Consider the following 24,416-nt stretch of genomic DNA (forward strand, 5'->3'; position numbering starts at 1 on the left):
GAGTTGGTCACTGTCATGTGTAAATATGAAACAAGTTATTGCCTTGATTGAACAGCAAATTCGCGTAACCAATTTACAAGCAAATGTGTTGCAGCTAGAGGGGAGAATTAACAGTCAGATCTTGGGAGTTAAAAGGTAAAGAGTTGCAAAACCAAAGTAACCACAACTACCCATCAGAACAAGGATTAACGTTATCATTAACCCTTCAACCCTAAGAGTGATCAGCATCTAATTTCTCCTCACAATATCACCCCTAAATCACCCATAAAGGTCGCAAGAAAAAAGGAAATGATCACCCGCGACAGAAGTTCTAGATTGTTGAACAAATTCTCCTTGTCAGCACCTTAGGAAATGTATGGAGAATATGTCTATTGATGTTAGGGTGTAATGGGTTAACCAATGAGAACTCGAAATAAAAAACCGCGAATCAGCTTGAAGCGCGGGAAAACGCCGGTGACCAAGTTGGGATTGGTTTTAAGTTTTGCATTTGATTGGTTGAGATGGTGTCGTGAGGTTTGTAGACCAATCACAGAGCGAAGAGGCAAAACCAAAGCAAACCAAGATCGCTTTAGATGTTCAATTGAAAGCTACTCTATTTTGCTAGGTTTCTTGGCCACGAGAGGTTGAAAGCTAACACGCGTTACTAGATAGTAACAGAAGGCGAAAAGAGAGAAGAATGGAAGGGAAATCGAAAATCCAGAGCTCTAACCATAGTGAAAGTGATGTCAGTTGCTTTTGGGATATTCTTCCTTTTGAGATTATTCTTAGGATGAAAGACAGCTCTTGAAATCCCGAAATATTTTACTCCTGAACATCAGTATGCATATTCTCTATACAAGAAGAATTTGTTTAACATTCAAGAGCTTCTTCAGTTGGTGATCATTTCCTTTATTCTCATTACTTTTATATTTGATTCAAGGATGATAATGTACGGAGAAATTAGAAGCCAGTCACTCAGGGGTAAAAGGTTAAAGTATCTCTCAGGAACACGCACGCGGTAGAGCAGACACGCGAGGTAACTTCTTCCTCGCGCGTGTCGGTCTAAATCTTTCGCACCTGCAGGCTATAGGCTAATTAAAAGCACTGTGAAACCACGCGTGAAACCACGTATGAAACCACGTCACCATTCCCGAAGACCACTTTTGTCCTCTTTATTCATATGGAAAATTATTTTTTCAATCACAGATCTTTAAAGAGATATGCTAATTTCTCATTGCGGACGTGACTCGAAGATAAAAGCTATTTACGTCAAAAGAAAAAAAGTATGAGATGTTTCCATAAATGGAACCCTTGAAGAAAAAAAAAGAAAGTTTCCCTAAATTGTGTTTGTATCTGAGAGCTAATAGCATCCATATGCCCGGAAATGTCTGAATACAGGTTATGTTTATGAAACCAAAAGTAACAAATGACACCTAAGCGATTCGTCTGTAATCTGTGAAGAAAGACATTTTTGAAGAAGGCTATCGACCTTTCGATTTCGAGGGGAAAAATTATTCAAATTGAATGGAGATATTGGTTCAGTAATCATTTTAGTTTTGATGTTGTCATGTAAATTGACAATAAATACTCCACAAAGAAGGAAACGTTTTAAAGTTCGAGCTTGGAAACGTGCTACAGGGCTGTCACACCATTCCCTTCTACGACAAAAAACACCTACTATTTAAAAATTCTTCCAATCGTTTTGGGCAATGCGCGCTAAGGGCATCATTTCGATCACAAACGTTGCCATAATGCACTTGAAAAGGGGAAAACTGCGTGCCAGGTCGGTCTTTTCACGAAACACTGGTCGGTTTATACACGAAACACACAATTCCCGGTTGAATAACAGTGTTTTGGTACAAGGTCCGCTTTTCTACGAAAATAAATGCACAGCCTGGAAGCGTCTGGATTCGTGCAGGCTAAATTTAAATTCAGCAAGGTCATGTACAGACCAAAATTTCATCCAAACAAATAACAAATCTACAATTGTACAAAACTGTTTTAACTGCGACAAGAGACTCTGGTGTCGGGACAACTTCCGTGCGGTTTTCAACCTGATAAGCACAAAATGAGTCGGACAGGAAACCCTCAGAATTGCCACTGCTGAGCGATGAGGCTAAAATTAGGCTGGAAGCAACAGTTTTATTATTAACACCGAGGAGGGGATTTTCCAGATGAAAATTCCTTTGGCAGAATCGTTCTCCTTGCGGTTCGATGTGTCGCCTAACCATTTCTTTCAAAAACCGCACCGCACCCCACCACGCCCCACCCCACCCCACCGCTTTTCGTTCGTCTGATCTTCTACTCAAACGAAGAACTTAAGGCATCTGAAGGGAAACGATACCCCTTTGACATCTTTTGCTGGATAAACATTCCCGAATCATCGTAAACATTGACATGTTTAAGTGCTATTTTACGTTGATTGCACCTTCTAGTTTGCCTTCTCCTCAGTCCTCTCACGGCAGTTACATGTGTCACGTTTCAGGAAATCTACCGAGCGGAAGTGAAATTACAGTCTCAACTTCCGGTAGGTTGATTGGTGACCCATTACTGTTATTGATTGTTGTTTCCGGTGAGTTCAGGTCTTCTATTATCAGGATGACTGGTTACCAATCGGGCCTCATTCTGCACAATTAAAGCTTTTTTTACATCCTACGTCAGCCGAAGTTTCCTAACACTGCCAGAAGTTTCATAACAAAGTTCAGATAAATAACAGCTGCACTTAGGGACAGACAATAGTGATTGTTCCAATACATCACGTGCGCGGCGTCCCTTTTCGTTCCATATTTGGAGGATGCAGATCAACAAAGATTAGAGTCTCGTCTAACATGGCGGATGAGACTGCATTTTGCAAACACTTAAAAATTCTGCCTTTCTACACGCGTTGTTTATGATGCTTTCTCTTCAATTTACTACTTAAGCCATGGAAGAAGGCTACAAAAAAGTAATCGAACGAAATCGCGACAAATTTCGCCGCGCAGTTACAGTAGAGAGGTTATTTTCGCCTTTAGTTGTCAGCAATGTTGTGACTTCAGACGAGGCTCAAGCGATTCAAAGCGAGCATCCTACTCAAAGAGTGGACCGACTTTTGGATGTCATTCAGAGAAAAGACTATGAGAAGTTTAAGAAGTTCTGTGTTGTTCTGGAAACGACATACCCGTACATGTTGAATTGTATGTTTTTGGCAGTGGACCCTCCAACTTCAATTGGTGAGTAAGTTAAGGCGCCTGACCTAAAGTAAACAAGTCAAATCAGTCTTTCACATTAGTCTACGAGGATATTGAAGAATTATGGTTTCTTAGCTACACGTCCTTGCTAAAGCACTTCTTCTCGAAGCGATTTCTGTTGCTCGTAAATTATCTTGACGATACTGTATTAAACGTGGAAGTAACTGTTAAGATTTTTTTTTAATGTGGATATTTATGGTCAAGGTTAAGCTTATCAAGGGGTAGTTATTATGCCTTTAGTTCATGATGATCTCGCGTTTAGTTTCTTACAAAATTTTTTTGACACTAATGACAGCGATTTTGCGAAAAAAAAAATTATGTATGCTTCGGCGGAAATATGGAGTAGCATGATGCGTGAAAGCGAAGCCCGATGATGTTTGCACGCAAAATATATTTTTACGACGCAAGTCGATTTCGGGGAATCACTTATTTATACTAAGGCTGAATTTCGTTACATTTCTGCACGTCCGAAAATGAATTTAAGCTTCGTTTAGTTATGTAACAGCTCTGCCGAAAAAGAGGAAAAACACTTTGACGACTTGTAAGTTGTTTGTCACTAGACAAACAGACCTTGAAACCACAAGTTCAAATCTTTTTTGTGCTCACGCCCGAAGCCACTTTTTGAGGATATAAGCCTACGTTTTCAGAAATTTTTCCAAGAGTTGTTTAGGGCAAAGGAAGTATTGGAAGCGATCATACCACTCTCATGGTGGCTTAGACTTCAAAAAGTTGCGATCGCAGGGAAGATAAATACATAATTGTTTAATTTGTGTTATCTTTCAGCTTCGTCGCACATTCGAACTGATCAAGGAAAAACTACAGATGGTGATAGTGATCCACCGCGGCACATGCAATGTAAGTTTTTTGCTGTAGAAAGTTCACATTCATTTACAATTAATTGTGAATTGTATCGCAATCGAAGCCGTGTAATAATGTTTCCTTGTATTTAACCCCTGTGCCCTGCGGTATAAATTCGATCTCGCGCACACAAAGAACAAATATGATTGTGTTGGCCCTGTTCCCAGGGGCGACTTACCTAAAAACAATCAATCAGAATGAAAAATAATCAGGGTTTTGTTTACAATTGCAAAGTTCCAGAAAGTGATATTTGCTTTTCTGTGTTTTGGCAACTCATCTGTGGGGACTTGAGGTGCAAATGAGCAGATTTTCTCTAATAATTCACAGCTTTAAAGTGAACAGTTATATTGGCTGATAAATCCGTGTGATTGACGTTGGGCAGCAGAATGAATGCTATAGTTATGTGGTGTTGTTTTTCCTGTCAGCCAACTGGTGAAACCTGATTTTCTTTGTAAACTTCAGTGCTAAACTTGTTTTGCTGTTATTTTAACCATCAAGTGGGTTCCTTGTTGGTTGTGTTTACAGTTCATTTCTTTATGTAACCAAATCATTGTTGATTTACTTGAGGAAACACTTGGTTGAAATCAGCTCTTCAGAAATATTTTGTCAGATTTGAGAGTGTAATGTCTGCCCACATATCATAATTACATAAAATCCTATTTTTAAATTACCATCTGTGGCAGGCCCTGGATCATCTCGACGCGCAAATGTGGGTCGTAGCACTAGTATGACAGGCCATGACCTTTGCAAAGATCGGCTTCATGGGTTGAAAAATGAGCTTAAAACTGTGAAACGGGACTTGGAAAAAGTCACCGCACAACTGCATGAATCTGAAGCAGAAAGGGATGCCTACAGGAAGTTAAATGACCTGAAAATTGGAGAAAGACTGCATATTGACAATAACTCTAATGTCCCTATTGGAAATTCTCAAGGCAGTGAGAGGGAGGAGGAGTTTATAAAGCTCGAAAAACAGTACGTAGAGTGCTTAAAAGATCTAGAGATGTTACGTTATCAGCATTCGGAAATGACAGATAAATATGACGCTGTTTGTCAACAGTGTGAAAGTGGCAGAAAATACAAAATGTTATTTCAAAGTTTACAGAGAAAATTTGAAGAGTCAGACCTTGAGCGAGAGAAGTTGAAACAGGAGTATGAGGAAATTGTATTACTTAGGGAAAGAGAAAAAATTGAACATGGTGAAATCAGGAACAATCAGAAATACGAGGAATTTCATTCTGGAAACACATCTTTTGATAAATATGAGTCTCACAAAAAAGAGTTTGAAAATCTTCAAGATTCTCACCAAGACTTACGATCAAAATACAATCACATGTACAAAAGTTATCAGAATTTGGAGACAGACTACTCCACCCTTAAAATTCGGTATGAAGATTTGCTTCATGAGCAGGACTCGCTGATTGTGGAACGTAATGGACTGAAACAACAAGTTGAAGCAGCCATCAACAAGTACGACAAAGCTGTTAAGGATCGTGAAGCTGCTTTGAAGACTTCATATCAGGTTCAACAAGGGAGAGAACGTGAACGCGAGCAGGTCATGACAATTCAAATGAAAACTGCCAAAGATATTGCAAAGTTAACTGAAGAGAGAAATGCTGCGTTGAATGAATATCAACTGGTGATGAGTGAGCGTGACACAGTTCACCAGGAAATTGAAAAACTTCATGACGAGCTCACTAATCTGCAGAAAACTAATGAAAGCCTTCAAAAAGATTACTCAAAACTACAAAATTGTCTTCATGACACGCAGGGGGAGCTGTCTCTCTTAATGGAGGAACGTGAACAGGGGTCGAAAGAGGTTTTTACTCTGAAAGAAAGTCTGAGCCAGGCTTTTTTGGAAAAGGATAGTGTTGATAAAGAACTGGAGAAAGTCCATGAAGAGTATGAAATGTTAAAACAGGAGAGGAATGTGGCAAGAAGAGAACGTAGTGAAGCAATAATTCACAGGGACAAGATTCTGAAAGAGTGTTTTGAAATTCGACAGAAACATCAGCTGGTTCTTAAAGGAGAAAATAAAGAGATGGATGCACTGAAAAAACAGTTTGAAGTGCTGTCAAATGAATTGACAAATGCTTTGCATGACGTAGAAGTTGTGAAAGCAAGAAGAGACTGGGCCATGTCTGAAAAAGACAAAGTCATACAAGACAGAGATTCTTTGAAAATAAGATTCACCAAGATGCAACATGAAAGAGATCGGGCTGTCAGTGACTTGGCTGAACTTCTTCATGAATCTGATGCCATGAAGAGAAAGCATGGTGAAGTTGTTGCAGAACTTTTGGAACTTCGAAGCCACATTGAGGTGCAATTGAATCGCGAAAACCTCTCACAAGAGCTTGTTTCTAGTAGGGATTCTGCAATTGACTCCGACTCAACAGTAAGCTATTATTCCTTATTTTTTGACCATGTACACCCTAAAATCAGAATGCAAATTCTCCATACTGTTCTCTATACATTTCCAGTGGTGCTTACAAGGAGAATTTGTCTAACAATCAAGAGCTGCTTGAGTTTGTGATTATTTCCTTAATTCTCATGACCTTAATAGTTGATTCAGGGCTGATACTGTGAGGAGAAAGTAGATGCTTATCACTTCAAAGGGTGAAGGGATTCAGAAAAGGCTGTAATTAAGTTTGAAAGTAAAAGGCGAGCACCAAATAGTAGGTAGCCATGTTATTTTATAAAATAATTCAAATAGTACACATCCTCTGGTTGGCCACAAAACCATTTTACATGAGCATATGTAAACACAGTTTTCATAAGTTTGATAAGCTGGAAACCATGACGTGAAGCACTTATCTCGTGTTCTCCCAACCTCCCACATGTTTATATCAGGCTATGTAAACATGGAAACCATTTTACATTTCTTCAGTATAAATTAACTCTCAGTGAAAATTTTCATGTTCACTAAGTCCAAAGGAAGCTTAATTGCTTTAGTTAACATTCAAATTCTTCTTGCAATCTCTTCCCTGAATCTCAAAGTGTAAGAAAATAATCACCAAATGAAGAAGCTCTTGATTGTTAAACAAACTCTCCTTGTCAGCACCTTAGGAAATCTATAGAGCTTAGTGTGGAGAATTTACATTCTGATGTTAAAGGGTTAAAAGTTGATGTATTGGTAAATAGTTGTTATTGGTGACACTGATACAGTTTTATTAATTTATTTGCAGGAATGGGAAACAGAATCAGTTGTCTTAGAAAGGGTGAGTTAATGATAATTATGATGTTACTTTTGTTATTTTTTAACCATTTCACTCCCAAGATGTCATTACTAATTCTCCTTACTGTCTGCTACACAATTTTTATGATGAGTTTGGAGAATTTGAAATTGGATCAACAAATAATCCTATATGTGATGATTTTTGTTTATTCTCTTTACTATTCTGCTTGATATTGTTTAAAGTTGTTAGGAGAAATTCTACCTTGGTCATTCAAGTTTGAATATTCTCACTACCTGTTTGCTGGATAATGTATAAATGTGATATGGAGAAGTTATAAGTGGATCACTGTGGTTTTACATACATACATACTTTATTTATTCTAGAAGCAAACTATATATACAGATTAAAAAACTAAGAGAAAAAAGGTACCTCTAGAAAAGGAAGTTTGGAGGTGAATCCTGTGTAAAAACTCCCTTAAAATAAAATAAATAAGTAAATAAAAATAAAATAAAAATCAAGATCTATACAATTAAATATTGAGATACAATTTAAGTTTAGATTTAAAATGCTGAAAGCTATCAGCTTCCACTATATCATCTGGTAACTCATTCCATAATTTGATAATCCTAACAAAAAAAGAATGTTCAGAACAATTAAGTCTTGCTGGTGTGACAAAGAGTTTGTATCGGTGATTTGCTCTCATAGACGGAGTTGTAGTGAAATCAACAAAGTCTTCAAATTTTAAATGATAAAAACCAAAAACTGTTTTATAATCTATCTAATCTATGTAATCTATATAATCTATATAATCTATGTAATCTTATATCTATCTTTGGGTAGCTACCTGCTCTTATTGACAGTCCTGCTTTAAGGGAAGGTCTTCTATTTCCTGGAAGGGCCAAATTTGTGTTTGCTCCAAAGTTAATTCACAATTTTTTTTGCTCCAGATGAATCTTGACGATGATCTTGGCATTGCCATTGCTGGTGGAAGAGACACTCCTGCCATTCCTAATGACAGCTCCATTGTTATAACAAATGTTGCCAAAGGAAGTATAGCAGATGGAAAATTAAGGTCAGTAAGATAATTATCTGTGGCTATCAGTGCTCTTAGATAAGAGCATTTAGGTCACCATTGTGAGAAGGAAACATTTTGGTGACTAAATTTCCAGAAAAATTCATCATTTGATCATCTCTGTTTGGAAGTGATGTAACATACTATAGCAATTTTTGCCACTTGGTGGTTATGGGCTAAGGTCTAAATGACAGGGCTAGAAACTTTCCTTTTTACTCTCCCATCCCTTTGGATGTGCAGCGTTAATTTTACTTGTCTGAAAAACAAGCTTACTTGTCTGGAAAACCTGATAACAACTGTGCTAGAAGCAGGGTTCACTTGGAAAAGACTTGTACTCTGCACTTAAATATGCTGGCTGATAACTATTCATGTTGGGGAAGTTTGGATTTTGATTTTAATTGTTGGTTTTCAGGGTGAACGACTGTGTACTGAAGGTGAACAATATTGACCTGACAAATGTTGAGTACCGCACTGCTGTTCAAGCAATCAGTAGAGGAGAGGTGGTCAATATGGTCAGTGTTGATGATGTGTTAATGTGTTAGTGATAATGACTTCATGAAGTCATCCTCTTCACTGATTTGTCTTACTCTTTGCTTTATACTTTAAATGATTTTAGCAGTAAGAGTTGTATTTTTTTTTTAATACATCCATGCTATAAATGAACTCCCAAGATCCAGTGGTTAGTTCTCCCCTCAAGCTGCTACATATCCCCTTGTAAATTATTCACGAGAATTTGGTGTTAGATCAAGATGACAACTTCCAACTTCCTGATTAGTTTGAGTTTTCTCATAACCTGTTTGCTTTGTGATGTAGGGATATTAAAGGGAGAAGTTACAAGTCCATCACTTTTGGAAGTAAAAGGGTTAAATAATTTCTTAAATTATGAATTAAGATGTTTTCCATCTTGTCCCAAGTGTGGGCCAAAGAAAGAGGCCCCATAGTGATTTTGCATTTTGGCATTCAGATGCTCTATCATCAAGCTGCAAAGACTCTTTGGTGAACTAGGCCGTTAGTAGTTTCATATGTTGCCAGAGGCAATCAATAATAGAATAAGAAAGACAGTTTTCTTTGTTATTTCATCACAGAGTTATCTCGTTATATTTCTTGTTGCAGACTGTCAAGAGGAAAAGGTGTTCAGGATCCAGGGCAGTGCTTCACCCAGTTAGTCTCATGCTGACAAACAATAAAGGTATAATGCTGCAACTGCTAATAATAATGATAATGACAATACTAGTAATAACCTGAAGAACTAATGTTCCCTTCAGTAACAGTACTGATGCTTGTACCCCTGGACAGCTAATAGCTGGGAAACTGGAATAAGCTCTTGTTTGTTCACTATGAAATGAATTCTCATGTGAAGACTTCGTATAAGAAACCCGGCAGGCATGTTTGTGACTTTTGCGTTACTTTCCAGAGCTGGGGATCAGAGTTGACAGCACAAATCATATCAGTTCAATTATACCTGGCAGTGTTGCTGCAGAGGAGGAAGCCATTGCAGTTGGAGATAAGATTATTACCGTAAGAATTGTTTTGAATGACGTTTCATCAATAGAAGAGGGGGGTTAACATGGTAAAGGTAGTGACAGAGGAGGGCAGCATTCTTCTCAGCAGCAAGGAGGTCACCATGGCAACCTAGCCACACTTCACCTCAGACACATTAGTGTATACACATATGCGTACCTAAAAGTGAAAGGGGGGGGGGGGTAGGGAAACAGGAAACAGCAGGGCGGGAGGTGGAGGAGGGAAACAAAACAGGGAAAGCAGCAAAGGGTTAAGACACTTATGAATGCTCATTTCCTTCTTGTTTTAGATAAATGGCAAATCTATTGAAAACCTGACTCAGCCGGAGGTAGAGCAACTCCTTTCAATGAGTTTAGTGAGCCTTACTCTGCAGAAACTGTCGTCAACTTCATCTCGGCCACAAGTGCTTCAGTCTCTGCTGAACGAAGTCAACGAAAAGATCAACAGAGAAAATAACATCTGCCGTGAGGCAGAACTTACCAGGGAAAGGATAACAAATTCTGGCAGCTTGAATGAATTTCAAATGTCACAGCAGGGGTCATCCTCTGCTTATTATTCCGGGAAAAGTTCTCCTTTGCCTGATGACCAAATATCATCAACTCCAGAATCAATTTCTGAACCAGCCATTCATTCATTGTCATCTACACCTCTTTGTGAGGTTATTGGCGAAAAACAAACAGATTCCAGTGATTTTTCAACAGAGGAAGGAAGCGCGCCCCATCTTGTGACAACCACTGCGGGCTCAACATCGCGACCAAGAACATTTCAGAAAATCAGGTCTAGAACATCACAGATGTTCCCCAGTCCCCTGACAAAGTCACCTGGTCTATCAATGCCATTCCAAAAAGAGAGACCAGTGCCTCCTATGAGAAGTTGCTCTTATATGTCAGCCATCACATCACCCCCGCAAGGAGACTTGAATAATAGCTCACAAGAAGACAACATTAACGCCATGTCTCCACCACCAGTTCATTACCCATCAAAGTCCCACGTTATTCCTCGTAAAAAGAAAGATTCTTACTTCCGCAACGGCTCTCGTCCCCAGTCTGCACCCTCTGTGAGAAACTACCAGGTGGCTGGTAGCCCTGTGTCATCTAGTTTTGGACGTTATTCCAGTCATGAAGATCCTCTGGCGTTAACTCCACCCAAGTCAAGCATTTCTGGGCCTCCTGTGACAGTGGCAGTGCTTCGCTCCACCAGTGTCCCGTATTACACAGCCAAGAGTCACTCAGTACCAAGTTACGGCGGTGTCCCAGCGGTAAGTCATCAGTGCTTGCCAGTAAACTGCCGAAGTAAACAGAGACACAGTAAACAACAGACGCATGTGCACTCAGCTCCGCGCGGCAGACACAGCCGACAGGGTTCTTCTCACAGTACCGAGGGTGATGAACGCAAAACGCGGCATCTGTCTCTGTATGACTTTGAACCGCCTTCAAACGCTGAGAGCAAAGTTTACAGGATTAGTTTACCAACTTCAAGGTCACAGAGGACGCCTGGATACAGTAACGGCAGCAGCTCAGTGAGTTCAACACACTCGATTTCCTCAGGACATACCACCCCTGTAGTCATTCCTTCAACTCCAATTGTGCCAGGAACCGAGGAAAGCCCTGCATTGGCTTTTGACTTCAGTGGGCAGTTGGCCTCCAAGGAAGAAGATCCGTTAAACATGTAAGCATTATATTTTTGACAGACAATTCTCTTTATTACCTGCAACGCATTTTTTTAACTAGGAAAGAGGATTCGATGTGATTTGAAGAAGTCACTCTTTAACTGATAAGTACGTGTAACACAGCGATCAAACGAATGAAGGGGATAAGTTTCTATAGAAACTGTGGTGCTGCGTCGGTGGAAGTGTTTAGCAGGGAAGTTAGTATTCTCACCTGAGTTGATAACGTAAATTGGCCACCGTAAAGAGTTTCAAAACTGACGTTTCGAGCGTTAGCCCTTCATTATTCGCTCTGACGAAGGGATAACGCTCGAAACGTCAGCTTTGAAACTCTTTATGGTGGCCAATTCACATTATCAACTCAACTGATAAAACTAAATTACAGCGGTCAAACATCGGGTTTACGGAAGTGGATCAATTTTGGCCAGCCGCACGCCAGTTTCCCGCGCAAAATTTCAACGGAAAACATAAGAAACAACCACTGTCTCGCCAAACATGCGAAAAATAAAATTAATGTGTTCGCAGAATTCAGATGTAAAGGTGTAAAGGGTTAATAAATATTTGATTTTAATGCTTTGTTTGTTTTTTTTTTTTGCAGAGATTATGAACCTCGACGAGTGTTTATTGAAAAGAAGGACACGCTTGGGATTTCCATCGCGGCTGGCTGTCAAGGCGGAGTGTTTGTTTGTTCAGTAAATGAAGGAAGTGTCGCTGCCAGAGCAGGACTCAAATATGGCGATCAACTGCTGGAGGTTTGTAGTTTGGGAAAACACTCTGCAGGATATTTTACTTGAATAATAGCGCGCAAGATTTCATTCAGAGATTTCAAAATTCTAACCACCCAGCTGAGCGTATTAAAGGGCATCACAAGAAAGCACTGCTTTCTTTGATTTGAATTATCACACACTAGGGTTCCATTCATAGTGTAAAACTTTTTGTAGAGAATAATAAACAGTACCAAAGCTAAGAATTGCTCATGAGCTTTCATGTTAGTGAAAGGCGTAAGTTTCTAAAGAAACTGTGATGCTGCGTCGGTAGGGGAGTATAACAACATGATGTGGTTTTAACGACTGAGTTGATAATGTAAACTAGCCACCGAATGAAGAGTTTCTTAGCTGACGTTTCGATTATTAAACCTTCGTCAGAGCGGAACATTCGCTTGGCTAACGCTCGAAACGACAGACTAGAAGCTCTTAACGGTGCCCAGTTTACATTATCATCTCAGTTGATGAAAGCAAATTATTTCATTCGAACAGTCACACAAAAGGGGTTTACTCATAAACGGAAATATTAGAACCGCCTTAATCCTTTCACTTAAAAGATCTCAAGAGTAATTCTCCTTACTGTCTGCCGTACAATTCTTATGGTGTTGGGTTGGAGAATTTTGTATTGTATCAACCAATAATCCCCTAATTCTTTATTCTCATCTCTTATCTGCTTTATATTGTATTGATATTGTAAGGAGAAATTCTGTCTTGGTCACTCATGGGAGTTGAAGAGTTAACAGCTCGGTAGCTACAAGTTACGGGAATTGTCAAACTCTAGGGATTCATCTTCAGAGAAGTGTTTATAATAATCTAATTTCCTGTTTATTTTCGCAGTACAACGGCGTGAATCTGAGATGTGCAACTTATGAGCAAGCCGCCATGATTCTCAAACAATCCGGAAACAGTGTTACCATTCTAGCGCAATTCAACCCAGAGAAATTCAAAGAGACTACGGAATCATTATCCAGCCAGTCAGAAGCGAGCACTACCTGTAGCACCCTCGTCAACAAAAACAAACATTCACGTGAAGGAAGCAGTAACACTCCACCAATCAGAAGGAACGGAGGAATTCTGCCAATCATCGACAACGAACCTCCTGGGGACTTACGTTATGTATTCTTCACCAAGAGTCCCAGCTCACTTGGATTCAACATTGCCGGTGGCAACGCAATGGGGATCTTTGTGTCGGAAATTCAACCTGATAACGAGGCTATAAGTTCTTCAGGACTCAGTGTCGGAGATCATATCTTGGAAGTAAGAAAAGTGACAGAATTGTTTATTGAATATCCAACGTGTAAGGAAAACAAATTGAGGAAAAAACGGAAACGGTGCCATTTTTAAATTAAAACTTATTGGGGAAAAAAATACAGAATCTAGCCACGGCGAGGCAGCATAGGGTCGGGTTCATTTTTGTGAAAACGTAGAATCGTGACTGTCACGCAACGGCTTTGCGTGTCAAGATGAATCAACGGCTGCGCCAAAGAACACAGCATTCAAACGTTGGGCATTTGGGCAAAAACGTTGGGCAATTCTGGCCGGGCGCACGGCAATTTTCCGCGCAAAATTTCAAAGTTAAACATTTTAAACAACCGCTGTCTCGCGGAACAAGCGCAATAAAATGAAAACTTTCCCAGAAATCTGTAAAAGGAAACATTATTTGTATGTGAAGCGTGATATTTCGTTGATGGTTTTTCGATTGATTATTTCTGAATGTTTTTAATAGGATGTTTCTGTTTCAGTTCAATGGTGTAGATTTAACTTCGGTAACAGCAGAACAAGCCATGTTAGAGCTGTGTAAACCATCTGAGACTGTTCAAATACTGGCACAATATAACCCAGCGAGTGAGTAGTCAGTGTTATGGTGTTGTAGGAAAGTAGTCCGGGATTACAATGGTTTCGCTCTACGTTACTCTCTGATTGGTTAAGAAAACTTACGCCAACCTTTCAACCATTCAGAACTCGACTTGGTTACCCGCATTTTCCCGCCCTTCAAGTGGTTGACGCGTACAGTTTCTGAATTCCTATTGGTTCCTTGTGAGAATTCTTTTTACTTCGCTCTTGTGATTGTTCCACCTACCCCCATTAGCGACGCCCGGTGTTTTTCTAACTTTATTTTGATGTTGAATTTTTTTTCAGAATTCAATTCCCTTCGAGATCAGCCAGGAGATTCTTTCTACGTCAGGTGAGCTTTGAAATTATTGCTTTTGGAGATTTAAGAGCACTTGAACTCCTACAGGCCTCTTTTCTGTAATTGGTTAAATTACAGCTGACCAGCAATGACTGTAGCTTTACTTGATTCTAATCCGCAGGTCAAATGAAATTTATTAAATTTACAACTCGTGAGAGCCAAAGAGTATGTCAGCCTGTAAAAAGAATTATTCTTTCGATCGTGTCTTTTTAGGGCTCTATTTGACCGTGCCACAAACACCAAAGGTGATTTGAACTTCAAGAAAGGAGATATTCTTTACGTTACTGACACAATGTACAATGGTCACATGGGATGTTGGAGAGCTTGTCTTGTTAATGAAGAAGACGCACAGAGAAGAGAGATTGGAATGGTTCCGAGCCGGATGAAGTAAGTGAAGCATTAGCTGAAAAACAATTATGGTTTATTGTTGACAGCATAGAAACTAAAGCGGAATGAAATGCGCGTGTAGCGGGGGAGAGCTGGGCAGGAATAGAGTCTGCGTGTTTTGGAAAGTTAATGCACGTGCGCACGTGTTAAGCGTTAATCACGCTCTGTATTACGTTATCTGCTCTTTTGCGCGCTTTGCATTTCACGCCATGTATATCATTTAACATTTCATGTTTAGCACGTTAACCTTCCTCACGCGAAGTGGTGCGTGTTATGATTCCGTTTAATCTTGGTTTTTAGTGTTGTATAGTGACGAGTTTGAAAGACAGGAAAAATAATTTAAACTGCTTGATTTAGTGTCCACCACGCTAATCACTGGGCCATCGCTTCTCCCACAATGTGATATGCTTCGCAAAATTTATTTCTTTTATACTTTTTTATTCAGAGCCGAGCAGGAGATTCTGCTGCGTAGGAGCTTGGCGCTAGTTCACGGAGACGAGTATAAACTAAGTGGAAGAAGAAGTTTCTTTAGGCGAAGTAAGAAAGGAACTCATGGCTCGTCTGTCAATCATTCCCGTGAGGGCAGTGACTCTGCTACAAGCATTACAACCAGTTGTACAGGTATGAACGTGAGACTCGAAAGCGAAAACTGAACCATTTATGTACAGGTATTCCAATGAAAATTCTATAAATGTTCCAATAACCAAGCCGAATAAACATCCAGTTAGGCAATAGGGTAGATTTTCTACGAACAGAAATTACACCTTTAGTGAGTGAAATTACAATACACACGAAATAACGGAGAACTTACCGACTGTTTCGAGTTTAGAGTGACAATAACTCGACAATTTTGATTAGCAAAATATGCCAGAATAAACACGACGACAAGTTTTCTTTCGACAAGGCATATGGCCGATGTTCCGGATGTTGACGTCAAAATGTAGGCACGCAATGGGAGCTACACTCACAACTTTTAGCATTTTATTGGAGGTGATTAACTTTATTCTGTGATTGGCCCAGAATACTCGTGCCGCCCTCTAAACCAATCAAACTTAGCACTAAAAGCAAACGCAAGTTGTTCAGCCGTGTTTTCCCGCGCTTCGAGTAGTTCACGTGTTTTCATATTGAGCTCTTATTGGCTCCTTATGATGATGCTCTTCGTTCTGATTGGCCCCTGGGATTGAATGACTTTCGCTTGTGGTTTTGGGCAAGCCATATGCCCTTTTTGAAATGGGGGTAACTTTTTCTTTCCAAATTTTTCTTTCAGATCTTGGTATAGCTTCTTACCAGACAGTGGAAAAACTAGACAGTAAGTGCAAGCCAGTGTAGAATTATTTAGACTAGCAGTACCAAACATTTTGTTATCCTGTGTGAGTATTGAAGGGAAATGTGTTTCGATGAAGCTTTTGGGCGCGACAGCTACTGGAAAGCCAACAACATGACCAGTAGCACAGGACAACCAGCTCAAGTTAAAAAGCACAGATGACACACATCAGTCGATGTGAAGTGTCAAACGTGAATGCCGAAGCCACGCAACCATAAAAGAGGAACTAGGCAGCAAAATTAAAGTTCAGATTTAAACTTACTAAACTAGGTGCTCTTGATTCAGTTGATCACATGTGTTTTCACTTCTAGAGAGCGTGTACCACTGTTACTACCTAAATACTTGAAAAATGCCGCGTTTGAATTTTAGGTCATATCCCAAGAGCTGTGATTTTGTTCGGCCCGTTAGTGGATGCTTTGTACGAGAAACTCTGCGAAGAAGTCCCCTACAAGTTCGTCCAGTGCAAACCGGGTCAGTTTATTTTCCTTGTGGATTCATTTTCTAATTTCTCTCTTACTTGCTCTAATCATTAGTAAGTTAAAAGCTGATGAGAATGCAAGGCATAATCGCATAAAGGGTATAGAAGTTGGTATTGAAGTGGAAAACATTCCCTTGATCTCGTCTTAAAGGGCTCTGTGATTGGTCCACTGAGAAAACTCGTGCTAACCACTCAACCAATCAGATGCAAAGTTAAAACTGCCCGCGACACGGTTGCACGCGTTTTCCCGCGCTTCACTCTGAGTTTCCATCGGCTTATAATGATATTTTCCTTCCCTCCGATTGGCTTTGTAGTAACTCTGGTTTGCGTTTCACGGCACTCAACCAAAAAGCGCCTGGGCCATTCTAACCGGTGTTTGTAACTGTTTATTTCAGAAATTGTCAACTTGCCAGAGGAGAAGGTCGAAAAAGGAATAGCAGATGGCACGTTTGTCGATTACGCTTGGAAAGGTCACCAGCTGTCCTGTACCACAATGGCTTCCATCAAACAAGTCACTGACAAGGTAACAGAAAGTCAAACTGCTTAGTTTACGGGGGGAGGGGTAGGCAGGTTTTTCCATGGGTGGCGTGGGTTTGAGGTCTAAGACCACCTTCCTGTTCAAATTAAGCAGCACACGGGGATGCCATGGATTAGCATGACTATTTTTCAAATTAGAGGGAGGGAGGGAGGAGCGGTAATTACATGCCCCCTTAGCTGCACCCTCGTTTTCTGAGGTTGAATCTTCAATATTTTGATCAAGATCGAATTTCCCCTTTCGACATTTACGATGATAACGCAGATGAATGACAAGAATGTAAGAATTAAATAACCAGTTTATCGCTTTTGCTCCAATGTATCATCTCGGGGTGGGCAATTTTCGTGAAAGAATTTCCACGCTTTGTTTCACCATGTGCTCGGCTTGGCAACCCAAATACATTAAAAAACGAGACGCGTATTTTCCAAGCGACGGTTTTTAAGATGTCACGCAACAAAGACGATAGAGGCGACGAGGACAACGCAGATCGTTGCGTGACATCCCATTATTGTCCCTCCTAGCCGTTTTTGTGATGTCACGCAACGTCTTACGACGACGAAGACAACGTGGGTCGTTGGGTGACGATCCCCAATACGTCTGTTAAGGGTAGTGATTGGCCAAGGAATGTCTCTTGACTCGTAATTAACCTGACCTTATTTCCTTATGTTTCTCAGCACTGTTTATTGGATGTCAGTCCGACAGCGGTAGAACGGCTACATGCCTTACAAGTCTATCCCATCATCTTGTTCGTTAAATTCAAATCACCTAAACACATCAGGTAAGCTGTGCTTCCTGAGCAAGTTTTCACTAAATTTTACAATATCAATAGAAATGCACTCTAGGCGATTATTTTAACCGAGGATACTATCGTTTTTTCGTCGCATAAACGCAACCCAAATTTCGTGACGTTTCGTTGGAAGAGACCTGCCCTTTTATTAGAGAAAAGTGGGCTGATACAATGTTTTTCCACCTTTTGTATTTTTTCTTCTATGCCCTTCCAAAATTTCTACCGAAAAAACTTTAAGGGGCCCCCCCCTCCACCCCCCATACCTGGTGCTATCTGAAAAAGACGTAGCCCTCCTAAAAGGCCTTGCAACCCTCCCCTTTTTGATAACCTCCGTTCATCGACACCAGCCCGCTTTCCTCCCCTCCCTTCTGTAGATGAAATCTTTCAATCCTCAAGAGGCTGAAAAATAACAGTGATCCCATTGTGTACATTGCAAGCTGTGAAGTTGATCCAAGCATTTGTCTCTCTCTTTGTAAACAGAGATCACAAAGACGGTCGGTACGTTAGAGAGAAGATGAGTCTTCGACACGCTAAGGAACTATTCGAATCTTCTGGTAAAATGGAACGAGAATTGAAGCACTTATTTAATGGTAAGTATAGTGTGAGGCGCATTTCCTTTCTTTCCTGAAATAATTTTTGAAAAGCGGCAAGGTGTGGCTGTTTTGATAGCGCGTGTAACAGTCGATTGGGTTCGTTGTGAGCGTGGATAAAAAAACACGTATTTCTTTTCAATACTGTATTTTCATTTTTCTTCGCGTGGTGCATGTATCTTGATTTTCTAGGTACCGTACATGGAAGCAACCTTAGCAACGTTTGTTCCCAGATTCAAGAGATGGTGGACGAGCAACAGAAGAAGACAGTCTGGGTACCACTCTCCAGTGTCTAATTATCACATGATCCAATGAGTTGTAACCATGGCTACAATTACGTTAAAAATAGCCGACCAAAGTATTTTTTCAATTTTTTAAAATCTTCCTGTACCTTGGTTTTTAAGATTTTTTTGATCACCCCGGCACTGTTCTGGATAATTCATACGCATGAAATGGTACTGAGGATTTAGAAGTTGATTAGGTATGGGGCTGATAGGTTTTTTAACGTAACGTGATAAAAACATTGGAAAATTACTTTTTTGCCCGTCAACCGAATTTTCCCCAACAAACTTGTCTAGTCCAAAAAAATTATAAGAAATAGATTTGCTTGCTTTGCTCTTCATTATTAAGTGTTATGGTACTTGATCTCTGTGATCTCACTTTTAAAGAACAAGTATATAAAGAAACCATCTGCCTTACGGCTTACTCTCGGAGAATGATCTCATTTACTGTAAACGCAGAAGATTCCGCAAGTGGAAACTTTTCTCCTCCCCAGCAGGCTGGGTAGGAATCGTTGTAAATAAGCTTCATGTAAATTCACTCAACTGTACACAGATTCGCTCCAGCTTTTCTTTCCTTCTTTAATGTTAGTTGAGGTGAGATTTGATGAGATATGCATGCTCTGCGAATCAGCGTTTTAAAGGTTGGGTGACCAGTCAAAAGTTTTTTCAAATGCTTGAGTTTTAAATAGTAATTTATGATGTAAGCTTTGCTTTGTAGATTCCCAATTAAAAAAATATATTTTTCAAATACTTTTTCTTTTTTTATTTTTCTCTTTGAATTTATGAAGAGTTCAAGACTGATTTCATGATGCAATTCAGTTGGTTTTGGTTAAATTTTTTGTGTACAACTCTGACAGACAAATCAGAGCTTTTCAAAAGTCCTCGTGAGTACTTTTTCCTTTTTGTTTTAACACATAGCATTAAAATAAGTGGCCAAATTTCGTTAAGGGGGCACACTTCTCTCATGTTTCACTTTTGTTTCAACTGTGATTCAATCCATTTAAGTGAAGCCTTTGGTTTGCCAGAACTAAAAATGTGTTGGTATCTAAGTACAATGATCTTGTCTAGAATTGCTAGTATACTACAAAAAAGTTTCAACCTTAAGTTCTAGGACACATTCCCTGTATTTCTTTATTGCTTTGACTCATACCCAGGGAGAAAAGTTGAATGGCAAGATTGTAAAATTCTTGCCTTTTTTCAACAATTCCTCTGAGGTATTGGAGGAAAAAGAATAACAAGGCCTATCTTAGGTCTACATGCAGAGACAAAGGTAAAAATAACACAAATTCCAAGAGATGGAAGTCATATCATGTGGAGAATCTTGGACTCCACTGACACTTCCATGATTCACCCATTGGCCATGTTATATGCAAAACCAATCTGACAGCTCTTCATGTTCAACCAATTACATAATTTTTAATCAAGACTTTCCCTTGTTAAACTACCAATTCAAGCTAATTCAAACCCTCCATCCAATTTTATTTGAACACAAAATTAATTTGTGTCTCAAACTACCTTAATCTATGGCTGGTGTTTTCTTTTACCTGTATATTTCATACAACCAAAGTATTTTCTTCATAATTATTTTGATTTAAATGTCTTCAGTATGGCTGTGTACATTGAGAACAGCTGAGGTGGAGGAGCCTCCAAGGCCATTGGAGTTCTCATTTAAAATTGGTGGTCCAATCACACCAGCTTCCCTAGCTTGATGGACCTGAATGAATTTAAAAAGAAATGTTCAGTGCGTGCGACAAAAATTATTAAAACTTAATCAAAAGTAGAAATAGGTGTGCCCAATCCACTTCTTAGCTGGATTATTTGAAAACTAATCAATCACATAAAACCATAACATTAGGTAAAAAATAATTCCTATCATGAAATAAGAACTACCTAACCCACCCTTCCTGCCCTTTTTGTGAATCCCTGAGTTGTCTCTGACATTTTCACTCACGGTACTAGAGAGGGGCTAAATTATTGAGCCCCCATCCCTCACATGAGAGGAGATTTTATTGCCACACCCCCATACCCATGGTAGTTTTGTCAGTTCCAGAGAGAGGCAGTGCAATAATTGACATGACACATGTATGAGAAGTTGGTGCAAACAAAAATGTTAGTCCCGTATTGACCTTCCACCCAGTAAATAATGTGCTATGCATATTGCGCACTGCTGGATCAGCAAAGCACCATGCAAGCAAATCACCACCTAAACAGAGGAACAAGAACAGCCAGTCTTGAGCAAAATCATTCTATTCCATTTGCATCCTTTGATGTGGGTTCTCTTCCAACTTATATTGAAAAGCGTGTCAGCTAAAAAATAAGATTGTGTTATGGTAATTGTCTGCAAGCAAGTACCTCACATAAGAATCTTGCAATTCCATCAAAGTACCCATAACACTGCCATGTTTCATTGTGTGTTCCACGATCAAAGCATTCCATTTTCTTAAGACAGGATCCTGATGTCTGTTAAAGTATAACAAAATGTTTAGTTGACATCTAATTCCACTTCAAAAAAGCTACAAAAATCACAACTCTTTTGTGTGTCCCGTAGACTTTTAGAAACATGTTGGACTTTCTTGCAATTTTATGACAAAGACTGTTGCTGGTACTGTGAAGAGAAGATCATGGTTGATCAAAACAAACCTTGTAAAGGCTTGTCATCATTCTTGGAGGGATAAGTTGATCAGCCAATCCAGACAGAAAAAGGGTTGGAACTTTTGACTTACGGATCTTCTTCAAGGAATCAAACTGTAAGGCATAAATTTCAAACAGTTTAAAAATTAAATAAACGTTGAAGGAAATTCTGGTGCTTTATCTATAGGGTTATTGCACAACAATTCAGTTTGGTTAACATTTCAAGCATAGGCCCTTGTTCAGAGCTAAAGACCATGCATGAAGTGCCTGGGCTATAAATCTGAGGGAAAAAATTAGGTAGAAACTGAGAACACGAGTTTGGTAATATATTTATTATGTCTCTGGGTTCAAATAAAGGGGTAAGATTTCAGTTCAAAAAGACTTTAACCCTTTAAATCCCAGAAGTGATTAACATGTAACTTCTCCCTATAATTTCCAAACATTTCCCAGCAAAACAGGTTATAAGAATATTCAAACTTATCGGGGAGAAGTTGTTACCCTGATCAAACACCAAATTCTTGTAACTAATTTACAGGGAAATGTGTGGCAGCTAGAAGGGAGAATTAATAATCAGATCTTGGGAATTAAAGGGTTAATAAGGCATACAGTGAAATACAGCCTGCTCAGTTGACCAATCATAGCACACATTCTAACTAAGAGATATAACAAAGGTTGAAAGTGAAATGTGATCATCGCAGTAAATTTTCCAATTTAAGCAATTGGAAAGAAGAAGCCTGAAAAAAAAAAAAAAAAAAAAATCAGGGCTTCAACGGGATTCGAACCCGTGACCTCCGCGATACCGGTGCGATGCTCTACCAACTGAGCTATGAAGCCACACATTGGGAGCGAGGTCAATTTATTGAGTTCATATCTTCCCGTGCAGTGAAATGACGTGAAGTTTTATATGAAATAATTCATATTTGTACTGCGGTTGTAGATGAAAGTGAAATGTGATCATCGCAGTAAATTTTCCAATTTAAGCAATTGGAAAGAAGAAGCCTGAAAAAAAATCGGAAAAATTGGAAAATTTACTGCGATGATCACATTTCACTTTCATCTACAACCGCAGTACAAATATGAATTATTTCATATAAAACTTCATAACAAAGGTTGTTACTCCTTGGCTAAAAACCATTTTTTAAGTTACCTTGTTTCTAAAACAGAAGTAAGGTAGTTTACCAAGGCCATTAACAAGTTGATTTGCCATGCCTGGAATACTTGTAAAAGTGTTCTCCACAATCAAAGCAAATGCTTTGTCCAAATAAAGTTCATTTGACGCTAGAGCAATAGCCACAGCCCCACCCAGTGAACGTCCAAATATGACAATCTTATTTGTGTCTATATCAGTCCGTGACAACAGATAAGAAAAGGCAGCTTCTGAATCCAACTCAAACCCTGCGATGAAAAAAGAATTACATACTGCATTTAACCCTTTAATTAGCTTCCATGAGTGATCAAGGCAGAATTTCTCCTTACAACATCATTACAATATTAAGCAGACAAGAAATGAGAATATCGATGAACATCAATTAAGGGGATTATTTGCTGACCCAATAGCAAATTCTCTGAAGTAACACAAGTAGAATTGTATGGAGGACAGTAAGGAGAATTACTGATGAGATCTGCAAGTGAAGGGGTTAAAGATCACTTGTGCTTGTAAAACAGTAACTTATTAGGTATAAAAAAATTCACACATGGAAAATCAACCCATCAAAGGAAATACACACACGTGTCTCATGAAACTACAACTTAAAAAAAGAAGTAATTCTCCTTGGTGCTGCAGAGGGAATGTGTGAAGAGTATTGAGAGAATATGGATACTGATATTAAGGTGTAAAAGGTTAAATGGAGTAGGATTCTAAAGAAACTGTAGTGTGGCATCAGTGGGGGTACTATGAAATGTTTGGGTTTTTTTTTAATTTGTTGATATTGTATTAGCCACTGTAAAGAGTTTCTAAAGGCGGTATCTTCAGCATAAGGCCTTCATCAGAGCAGAGGGCTAAACATCAGCTTTAGAAACTCTAAATGGTGGTGGATACACATTATCAACTCCCTTACCATATTCACTGGGAGAGCCTTCACTTTTTCCATACCCTCTGTATTCCACCAACATCACATTACAACCACAGTAATTATGCCAGCTCTTTGCGTTAATTAATCTGTGGCCAACATTTCCCGCATTTCCATGAAAAAACAACACGGTTGGAACAGAGCTCTGAAACTGAGGCGGTTGTTTTATAAATATAGCATTAATATTCACGCCATCTTGCGTCTTGATGAACAAATTCTCGAATGGTAAACCCAGAATAGCGGGGTTCTGAACGTACACTCTTGCTGTGACAGGTTGTTCCGGGAAGTAAAGCAAAGTGTCTTGATAATGGTATAAGGCACCAAACACTGCTGCTGTTAACAGCAAAAAGCTAACAACTCCTCCGTATAACCAATAAAGAAGAAGAAGAGTTAACATAGCCGCACTGCACGCTCTCCAAAACCGAAGAATGAGATGCAGAACAAGTTTGCCAATGCTCTCGATCGTTTTAAATCCAGTGTGTTCAATAGATTTCTTAGTTCTTGGCATCGTTGAATCAGCTTCAGACATCAGGAATATGCTTTCAACTTTGAAACGTGGCCTTATCAGTTTCAATAACAACAAATAAATATGCAAACTTCACACAAAATCCTAGCCACACAAATTAATTTTTATGTGGAAAACGGGTGAGTTTTAGGCAAGATGATGCGTAAAATTTCCTCAGCCATACACACAAAATACTTGATCATGGTTTATCTTGCTGTTTGCGGATCATTCAAGTTAAGAAAAAGAAAAACTTTGGACACTTCCCGAAAATGAAGGACTCCCCGAAGTCGCCATGTTTTTTCGCTCGTCTACTGAACCCAGGACACATTGTGTACTACGAGAAAGATTGGACACTAGGCGAGATCACCAGGTTACCAA

The 24,416-nt window shown here is 39.3% G+C and overlaps 2 protein-coding genes across 2 annotated transcripts; one reads left to right on the forward strand and one right to left on the reverse strand.

Moving 5' to 3' along the window:
- The first annotated feature begins 2,567 nt into the window (after positions 1-2,567).
- LOC113672322 (disks large homolog 5) lies at positions 2,568-19,581 on the forward strand. The gene is made up of 21 exons (XM_027188600.2): positions 2,568-3,188; positions 3,990-4,061; positions 4,748-6,456; positions 7,247-7,279; positions 8,185-8,309; positions 8,722-8,821; positions 9,423-9,498; positions 9,724-9,827; positions 10,120-11,498; positions 12,095-12,248; positions 13,098-13,517; positions 14,003-14,105; positions 14,400-14,445; positions 14,665-14,838; positions 15,284-15,459; positions 16,106-16,147; positions 16,532-16,633; positions 17,036-17,163; positions 17,850-17,953; positions 18,443-18,552; positions 18,745-19,581. Exons 1-21 carry the CDS (start codon positions 2,903-2,905, stop codon positions 18,846-18,848), a joined length of 5,547 nt encoding a protein of 1,848 aa, XP_027044401.2. The 5' UTR covers positions 2,568-2,902; the 3' UTR covers positions 18,849-19,581.
- A 352-nt stretch (positions 19,582-19,933) lies between these two features.
- Positions 19,934-24,351, reverse strand: LOC113672285 (protein ABHD13). Its single transcript, XM_027188564.2, has 5 exons — positions 23,522-24,351; positions 22,612-22,859; positions 21,474-21,578; positions 21,186-21,293; positions 19,934-20,547 (listed from the first exon to the last, which is right to left on the reverse strand). Exons 1-5 carry the CDS (start codon positions 24,060-24,062, stop codon positions 20,425-20,427), a joined length of 1,125 nt encoding a protein of 374 aa, XP_027044365.2. The 5' UTR covers positions 24,063-24,351; the 3' UTR covers positions 19,934-20,424.
- Between the last annotated feature and the right edge of the window lie 65 nt (positions 24,352-24,416).

This window comes from Pocillopora damicornis, chromosome 1 (assembly GCF_964200805.1).
Source record: "Pocillopora damicornis chromosome 1, jaPocDami1.2, whole genome shotgun sequence".
Lineage (NCBI taxonomy): Eukaryota > Metazoa > Cnidaria > Anthozoa > Scleractinia > Pocilloporidae > Pocillopora > Pocillopora damicornis.